Source organism: Gossypium hirsutum, chromosome D12 (genome assembly GCF_007990345.1).
Source record: "Gossypium hirsutum isolate 1008001.06 chromosome D12, Gossypium_hirsutum_v2.1, whole genome shotgun sequence".
In the NCBI taxonomy this organism is placed as follows: domain Eukaryota; kingdom Viridiplantae; phylum Streptophyta; class Magnoliopsida; order Malvales; family Malvaceae; genus Gossypium; species Gossypium hirsutum.
The window spans coordinates 60,871,323-60,881,327 of record NC_053448.1 but is presented as its reverse complement, the minus strand read 5'-3'; the positions used below and the strand labels follow the sequence as shown (position 1 = coordinate 60,881,327).

The window sequence follows — 10,005 nt, the reverse complement described above, 5'->3', positions numbered from 1 at the left end:
ATAGTTTAAAAAAGGCAGTTCTATTCATCCTAACTTGTTCAATACAGGTCTCGTCACTAGCATATACAAGCCTTTTCACATAATCCCGTTTTGCATAAAAATCTAAGGTATAGGACATAATCTTTGGTCTATAAGTATGTAGGCTAAGGCTGGCACGCATTCTAAATAAGAACCAAATAGCAATTCTACAGATTTCCAACCATATTGTCAATGCAGCACCAATTCTTTTACGCCTCACACTTTGTGCAATTAAGGGCAGACGAGCCATTACTGCACCATATTAAAATTAGAACTCAATATCAATCCCTTGAAGTTACAATTACACATTATCAAAAAAGTAGAATCTTTATCAATATATTTATAAATTATAAAAATTTTTTGTCTATAGCAATTTGCATAAATTTTTCGTCTTCGGAATTAAAATTTGTAGGTATATGTATAATTGAACTAAAACTAATTGTTGGTATTTGTTAGATTATAACTAAACTCATGATGATTTAATAAATTATAAAGCATGTTCAAATTTGTAGCTTTTGCTTTTGAATTTTACCTTTACCCTTTTCAAAAATAATTCTGATTTAGAAAGTTGTTTGTTTGGTATTACATACGGCTCTAACACTTTTGAGAAGCAATTTAAGAAGTAATGCTATACTAGGTTTAATAATTATTATCAAATTTTTTTATCAAATTTATTACTAATCATTAAATTTAAGGTAAATTGCACCTAAGGTAATTAAATTGTTAATATATTTACCTAATGTGTCTCAACATTTCTAAAAACTTAAAAAGAGAAACTGTAAAAATAGACCTTCAACTTAGTTAACTAACTATTAAATAAACATTATAAATTTTTATTTAAAATTTATTTTTTTAGACTTTAGAGATGCAAATTTATTAAAATAAATATCGTATAAGATATCTTTTTCAATTAATAAAATAGTTAATTCATTCAATTTTTGTTGAGATATTGTTAATCTTCAGTAAGATTTTATCAATTTTAATTTTTAGAACATTTTCTCCGTTGATGCAACAAAAACATGAGTAATTAACATTATACGCATTTGAAAAGGAATAAACTCTTTATGAATAATTATGTCAATTGAGTGTCATTTTATAATTTGATAATTTATTTGAAAATAATATTATAATCAATTTGAATTAAATAAGAAATTTGAATATTATTAATTTAATAACAATTATATAAGCATCGAAATTGGAACTTGATTGATTGTTTATATAAGTACCGAATTATATTTTAATTAAAATATGCAGATTTAATCTTAAATTTGGACATTATATAAGCATCGAATAACGTTGTATTAAAATGTTTGAAGCAGTGGTTAATATGAGTTTGGTCAACTACTATAGGATGCATTTGGAAGCAAGTTTCCTTAATTAGTTGATGCATAATTTATTGAATCCACTCATGAACAAGCATGATAAAAGAATGCGAAAAATTCACCAAAATCATGCAAATAACATCATTACGCAACTACCTTTAGATTCAAGTAGATTGTACATTCCATGATGACTTGGATAATAAAATAAATCTGGGAATTACCTAAAAAGCTCAAAGTAGTTGTATCTTTTAACAGACAGCACAATGAAAGCAATTGAAACAGACAAATTGAATACCAGACATACAGAGACTTCTTTTCTTAACCATAAAGACATGTTCACAGACTGTCGACTAAATCCTAAGTCACATTCATATTTACAACCACAACCAAAATTGTGGATCATATTTAACCATCACTTCAACTGGCTTTAGAAATATACTCTTAAGAGATTTATGAGTGTAATGAAGACTGAAATCAATTTTATCCAAATAGTTCCTCTAATCAACTTTGGGCAATAAGAATGGAAGCTTACCTTGAGGAGGCCGTGAAAGAGGATTATAAAGTTCTTTCGCTGCCAAATAATCCAACCACAGTCCAAATCAAAAGCTACAAAGAAAAAAAACATATCAAAGAAGAATACGGGAGACAAAGCATAGAGGTGTTCATTTTATTAAGAGAATTCAATTGTAAGGGATGAAAGAGTTTGAGACCACCTAAGAATTGTTAATTGGCATTGGCAACAAGGTAAGGTTGCCTGGAACTCAATTTTTATATTCTAGAATTGTTGAGAAAATTCTTGAATGTTGCCACAGAAGAATACTGTTACAAGTACTTGACCAATTATTACAAGAACATGAGAAAACTCATTCTTATGGCCTAATCAAAATAACAACAAGCTTTGCACAAATATTTTATCGCATCTACCAAGCTCAAAAGATATATAGGGAACAATTTTAACATCATCTATCAATTTGTTACGAGTATATTATTTAATCCTTTTAGATCAACTATAACAACGCCCTTAATCAACATCCATCACTCTCCAGCTACAACTATAAATAATATATGGAATCGATTCTTAACACTATAAATAAAGCTTCTTAACAGCAGGGTAAAGAAAAAGACACAAGCAAGTCACATTGTATATACTCTACTGAACTTAACACTTTCAAAACCACCATTCTAAGGCCTCTTTACATTATTATTTTTACAATCTCACGATGTAAACCATTTCCCCTCACCATAACTTTTGTGTTACAATGGAAATACAATACGAGGACATATCCAGATTAGGAACATTTTAAACTCCGATCATTATAAATAAAATAACTCTATATTAAGTAACTCAAAAAAAAATCTAAAGACAGCCGCTAATAATAAAATCCATTTTTATACGATGAAAATAGTTGCAAAGGTGGCACTCAAAGCTTTTTGAATGCTGGATGCATCAAACAAAGAACCTAAATTACTCAGAAAAAAGCAACTCACTAATCTCTTGTATTTTTAAGATTAAACATGAATTTATGTGGATAAATAATGCAACTTATAAGACATAAGAAACAGAAAAATCTGTTCTGATGAATGGGAAACCCTCTGTAGCTCTCAAACCCAACCAAATGTGTTAAAGTAACTAGAACATCCAATTCATACAAACACATTGATTATTTTCAATGAACCCCCTAACAGACCAATTTGAGAATATAAAAAATGGTTGATGACAGTTTCTATGCAAGTGAATGAGAACAATTAAACGCTTATGCATATGCTAAGGCACCCTATAACCACTTATGCACCTGAAATAGAGCTAATTGTACCAACAAGCTTGCATGCGCATCAAACAAAACCTTTACCCTTACAATGGTATCATGAGAAAGAAAACCCTAAAATCCGAATTGAGTAGAAAAATAGAGATAAAGGAAAGACAAATAAGGGGACAAAGGGCTGGTTTTGTTGGAATAACCGAAGTTGCTGGATTTTCCAGTAAAAATCAAAGCTAAAATTCCTAACAGTAAAAAAGAGGATGGAAAGATACAGTGAAGAAGCACTTACCGAAACAATGGGGCCGGAGACCTGAGACGGTGGAGTCAGGTGGAGGTGACTTCGCTCGCAGCTTCTGTTTGATGTTGGGAGGGAGAGGCTGGAGGTGGATTTCGAGTTGGGAGGGCAAATCAGGGCGTGAGATGTAAAACGGATGTAAACTGAGGAGAAGGCAGGGATTACAAAACAGTGAATTTCGGGGATTAGGGGTGTAACGTAATAGGCCTGTATTAGGCAATACATCGAACCAAACACCGACTTAAGTGGGGCCCACGAATTAGGGGTGTATTGGCTAATCCAATACACCCAACCAAACATGATGTTAATATTAGACAGGAGATAACAATTATACTATTTGAATACTGAGTTTTGAGATGTCAACACATAACTTAACCACAACTCTTTTAAGTGGTGTTTGATAAATTTAAAGTTAAGTTATAAAATTTATTTGATGTATTACATAGAATTAAGTATAAAATATAATTAAATTGTATAATAAATTAAATTTTAAATTATGGTTATTTTATTTTAAATTTTATTTCACGTTATTTTAAACAAAATCAAAATTTTTTTAACATAACAAACATAAAGTTTTTAAAAATTAATATATTGCTAAAATAAAATACAAATATTTAAAAGATAAATAATATTGAAATAAAATTAAAAAAAGTCTATATTAGATGAAAATTAGCTGATTATATACTTATCATTTTCACACTTTCTATAAGAAAAATTATAAATTATCATTTATTTTTTGTTATGGACTATTGAATAAATTTAAATAAATTAAATTTATTGACAATGCTTTTCGTCTTTATTGACAACTTATAATTATTTTAATTAGTAAAAGTACACCAGGGATTTTGTACAAGGAGTTTGATTATATTTTATTTTATTTATTCAAAAAACAGGTAAATTAATCCTATGTTAGACCAAAAAGTAAATTAATTTTTCTACATTAGATCAAAAAGTAAACTAATATTTTCTAAATTTAAAAATAGATAAAAAATTTTCAATACCTAAAACTGCTCGTAATCTATTTTCAATCCTTAAATAATAGGATAATCACACTTCAATATATTTGATACTAGTGAATATTTCTTTTTTTAATTACTATATTTAATACGTGATGAATATTTGAAATTACTTATTTAATATTTAAAAATAAGGGCTTTTTTGCTAAAGAAAAGGTTTATGGCTACGGGTCATGCAACGTAAGAATACGCCCCCAGAGTCCCAGGCCACCACACGTACTGGGTCCCGCAGGCTGAAAACGAAATTCTTTTCCAATAAAATCAAACCACGTGTATCAAACGTCATCCGTTAAATCCCCTAAAATATCTACTCTTCCACTCTTTTTTCGCCACGCCTTTTGTCCAGTTTTCTGCTTTCCCTAGTAGCCACGTCATCACACCTTCTTATTCCTTTCTCCTTAAATCTTACTTGTCAGTCCCTCCACCGTTGGATTTGGAAACTGCCTCCATTCGGCCGTTGATTTTCCCCATTGATATAATTTGTGGACAACATAATTTACGTCTTTAAATTTAAATGATTCTTTTATATTTCGAAAAATCTTTCATCATTTTAGGATTCGCTGCAGCCAGGAAAAAAAAGCGCGAGTTCCTCGAATCCCACGATCCGAGTCGACTCAGCAACTCGCTTTTGCTTTGTTCAACCAGGTAACTGGTTAGCGTTTCTGAATTGCTTATGGATGAATGTAACAGAGACAAGACATGCCTTTGTTACGATATGTAATTTTGATCTGTTCATGATTTTGTTTAATGTTGATTTGAAGTGGGTTGTAGAAAATTTTGATGATCAATTTATATAAACGCACAAAGCTTGGTGTTTGAAATTTTGTTTGATCAACTCTAGATATAGATGCAGAGCATAAATATTAGTGTTTTTGTGTTAAAAGAATTAGTTTTAATTATGTAATATTGATGAATCTGTTGCATGTTTCTTGTACTGCTGCTGATGCACGTGTTTGTTTGGTTGCAGTTTTTTGCTTAAATTTTGCAAAAAGACAATTTGAGATGGGAGTTGTTAGTGTTTCTAGTTCAGCTGCCCGAACTCCAGTAGGATTAGGCACAAAGTTTTCTACTCAAAGATGTACATTTAGAAGACCTTGTATTGTGGCATTTAAAGCAGATAAATCTAATAATACGGCTCTAGTTACGCTTCGAGACCATAATCTTTTGCCGGTGGAAACGGCTAAGGAGCACCCGAAGAGACGCGGGAAAGCGAAAAAGGCTTCCAAGACTGTAAACCGTGACTTTACTGATGAAGGTTCTCCGTACACCGTGGACGTAGATTACAACGAAGCCGCTGCCAAACTCGAAAACATTTATAAGCTTAGCCCTTCGACTCAAACATTTGATGAAAAAGGGAGTGAAGGTGAGACAAAAGGACGCCAGCTGAGGAGGAAGAGATCTAAAGAAAGTGATGGGAAAGCGGATAATGGTGATGATAAGATCGTGGTTCGGAGCCAGACTAAGAAGAATAGAAGATTGGGCCTTGATAAAAGGATTGAACTGAAAAAGAATAGAGAAGAAAAGTCAGTTGTTTCTGGCCAGAGCAAAAAGGGTATCTCGAATGAAAGTGAGAAGATTGATAGGCTTGTCCGGGACTATTCGGCTTCAACCGATTTGGTCAGCCTGGACTGGAAGAAAATGAAGATACCTCCGGTTCTGCCGTCCACCGAACATACTTGGTTGTTTAAGCTAATGCAGCCAATGAAGGTTTGCACCTTTTCAATAAAAGGAGACTGCTGCTAGCCTTCAGTTTTCCATGTTTCTTAGTTTTTTTGAAGCATTGGTTGTGCTTGCCTCTGACATATTTTGCTGAAACTGCAGGCACTGCTTGAGGCAAAAGAGAACTTGCAAAAGGATCTGGGTAGAGATCCTACAGAAGATGAATTAGCTGAGGCAACAAATTCGAGTGCAGCTCAAGTGAGAAGACAGTTAGAGGTTGGTCGAGCTGCTAGAAATAAGCTCATTAAGGTAATTCCTCTTCAACCACCAGTATTGCTTAGAGATGCTTCGAATTAAAAAAAAAAGGAACCGTGATAGTACGTGCGGTTTAAACTTTCAAGGTGGTTTAGTAGAGCATATACTAGTCTTTCATATATGCAATTGGTGTTGATGTACCAGTAGCGTACCATTCCTCGGCCAAATTTTCCGTGATCCAATAATACATGTGGGAAAGTAATTTGACCGAGTTTTGATAAATTTGCAGCAGTCATTGAGGTTCCCTTTTAAATATCTTGACATAAGCACTTATGAGGGTTTCTTTCTTGTTGTTCTAACATCAAGCCTCACCCATCACCCACACTGCACAGGCAAATAGAACTTTTCTAAAGAAGAGCCATGTTTTGATATCATATATCCATTTTAGCAGTGTTTGCCTAGCATGTGGCTAAAGCTTATTGTGAGCATTTTGGCATTGGCTTTCAATGATAACTACTGAGAGGCATTGCTTTATTTCACGCAGCACAACCTCCGGCTCGTTTTGTTTGTGATAAAAAAATATTTTCAAGATTTTGCAAATGGTCCAAGATTTCAAGACCTTTGTCAGGCTGGAGTTAAAGGACTTATCACAGCCATCGACCGCTTTGAACCAAGAAGGAGATTCCGTCTTTCTACATACGGTCTTTTTTGGATTAGGCATGCAATTATACGTTCCATGACCCTATCAAGCTTCACGCGTGTTTCATTTGGACTTGAATCAGTAAGCTCTCTTCTCACTTAAGCATATGCTATATATGATTTGCTTGAAACAACGAGCAATATTGGAATCTAACTGCAAGCAAATGATATGATCATGCTCGAAATGCCCGAGGCCGAAATAAAATCATACATTGAAATGGTGTTGGGTAGACCAATGTGCATATTCTGTTTGTTCATTTATTTTAGTGACATTTCGACTGCTGCCTTATGCTGCTAATTGTTGGCTCGAGATTTTGGACCGATAAGCTGAGCAGTTGAAGCCCTGGCTGCTTCTTTTAGTAGAAATATGAACTATTTTTGAACTGTTTATTGTGATGCAGGTTAGAGTAGAAATCCAAAGAGCCAAACTGGAATTATTGTTTGAACTTCATAGAGAACCGACAGACGATGAAGTAATCAAAAGAGTTGGGATTTCCCCCGAGAGGTACCAAGAAGTAATGAGGGCCTCGAAACCCGTTGCATCTCTTCATTTGAGGCATTCCGTCACACAAGAAGAGTTCATTAGTGGAATCACCGATGTCGATGGTGTTGGAGGCGATCACCGAAGGCAACCTGCTCTTCTCAGGCTTGCACTTGATGATGTGGTAAGCCTCCATCCCCTTTTGATCTACATTCACTGGTAATCATTATCGAAATAACCCCATATGCTTACTTGGACCATGTTTTGTTCATTTTTGCTGTATTTTTTCAGCTCGATTCTCTGAAGCCAAAAGAGAGCCTGGTAATCAGGCAGAGATACGGACTCGACGGTAAAGGTGATAGAACATTAGGAGAAATTGCTGGGAACTTAAGCATTTCGAGAGAAATGGTCCGAAAGCACGAAGTAAAGGCACTTATGAAGCTCAAGCATCCAGCCCGAGTTGATTATCTCCGCCGATACGTCGTCTGAATCATATCAACATCCTCGGCATCATCTTATATCGGCTCGCGACAGTCGTTTCCGTATACTAATAGTCATTTTAACTACAAGAACATAAAATTCCCATACCTGTAATATAAGTTTCAAATACTCAAAAAGATTGTAAATCATCAATTATACATCACATTGTAATATTTATTTTTTCACCCTCATGATATGTGTATATATATAATATAATAAAGCAGTTTGTATTCACGAAACCATATAGTCCAAAACTATGGTGCCCAATATAATCAAGCTTAAATAATTATATGGTAAAAGTATGGTGACTAGTTCATCACTTTCACCAAAGATAATGCTAATATGTCATTAGTCTAAATTAGTATATAATTAACACCGAGGTTAGAAAATATATTCTTCCTAAAACTCAACTAATACGATGCAAAGCATCATTTGCACCTTCAACGTGTTGTTTTAAAAAAGAGAGTAATGATTAATATTCTTTTTGTAAACAATTAAATATTGGTAAAATTACACTCAATATTATTAAATTATTAGTAAATTTATCCCTACTATATGACCTTTGGTCACACCATCTGCACACTAATTGAAAGCTCTCTTTTCTTCCTCTTCTAGAGTTTAGTTTTTTTTTCTTTTTTTTATGAAACCGCTTTAAACGTTACGAATCTACGAATTAAAATTTAGACAATTTTCTTTTTTGATCTCCGTCACTGACTGTTAAATCAACTTAGATCTAAAATATGTTTTTTTACTCGTTGATGGGCATTAACTCACTGTATTGATTGTTGAATCATTACTTGAAACTTACTAGCCGAACTTTAAAAAAGAAAAAAACTTAACAATCAAATGACTCAAATAAAAACATTCGAATAGTTCAAAGACTGTTTTATAACTTTTCAAAATCATATAATCAAAATGTGAATTTATTAATAGTCTAATGACTTTGGGTATAATTTACCCTTAAACATTTTTTTTATTATAATTATTTTCGTGGTTGTCCCTAAAATTATGATATTTGTAGTTTTTTATGACTTATAAAAGGTTGGTTGGTTGAAAATTGAAATGACGTTGATAATTTGATATAAATATGTACACTTTCCTAGCCTACCCTAATATGGTATTGCTATTTTTAGCAAAAACACAATTAAATATAAGAAAAGAGAACCAATTATAATTATTAAATTATAAATTTGCATTATTAACGAAACCACGAGAGTATCTAAAAATCCTACTAAATGGATGGCACCATCAAGAGATGTGATTTAATTCTTTTTAAAGTTGAAATGTAACCATCGGATACTTATTTGGAGAAAGGTTTTAAATTAGTTTAACTGTGAATCGGAATAAGACTAATTGAATTAGGCTAAAAATTAGCAGTTGAATATGTTTTTAAATAATTTTTTTTAAATTTATGAAGTTTTATACATTTTTTTAATTGAACTATTCAGATCAGGAAAATCTACAAATCGAAAACTTAACTGATTTTATCTCTAGTCCAATTCAGAAATTTAAATTCTCGTCTTTCCCGCATCGTATAAAAATAGAAATTCTGGCACAAACTTGGTAGCCAAAACCACTAAACTTATGGTTTGCCAAGATGATTAGATGTTCTATACTTTCTCGAGGCTTGTGGTTGGCTGGCTAGCCAAAACAAATCATAAGATGCCAAATGTTCTTGCTAAAAAAAATATTAACGTTAAAAGTTATAGTTGATATGAGCTATCAATAGAGAGGAGAAGATGGTAAAGGATAGCGTCGATTCACATGTGATAAGCTAAGAGCCAATGTAAGAGAATAGAGGAGGAGGAGGATGCTCTAGGGTTGTTGTGTAAGGTTGCTAGGGAGAAAACCCATCCTTAGTCTTATAGGGATCCACCCCTTGTCCTATAGTGTTGCATAGTTGATAATATAGTATTCTACGTGGTTTTGTGGGTTGACTAGGTGATAGTGTCATTGTAAGTTAGTTGTCGCCATCGGGCGTACTATGTGGTCTTGCTCTAACATTCTCATCCTTAAAGTC

General features: G+C 32.9%; 1 protein-coding gene across 1 annotated transcript; it reads left to right on the top strand.

Moving 5' to 3' along the window:
* The first annotated feature begins 4,845 nt into the window (after window positions 1-4,845).
* LOC107947260 (RNA polymerase sigma factor sigE, chloroplastic/mitochondrial) lies at window positions 4,846-8,170 on the top strand. Its single transcript, XM_016881850.2, has 6 exons — window positions 4,846-5,056; window positions 5,379-6,118; window positions 6,233-6,379; window positions 6,870-7,106; window positions 7,426-7,689; window positions 7,797-8,170. The coding sequence occupies exons 2-6, from the start codon at window positions 5,414-5,416 to the stop codon at window positions 7,992-7,994; spliced, it is 1,551 nt and encodes a 516-aa protein (XP_016737339.1). The 5' UTR covers window positions 4,846-5,056; window positions 5,379-5,413; the 3' UTR covers window positions 7,995-8,170.
* The last annotated feature ends 1,835 nt before the right edge of the window (window positions 8,171-10,005 follow it).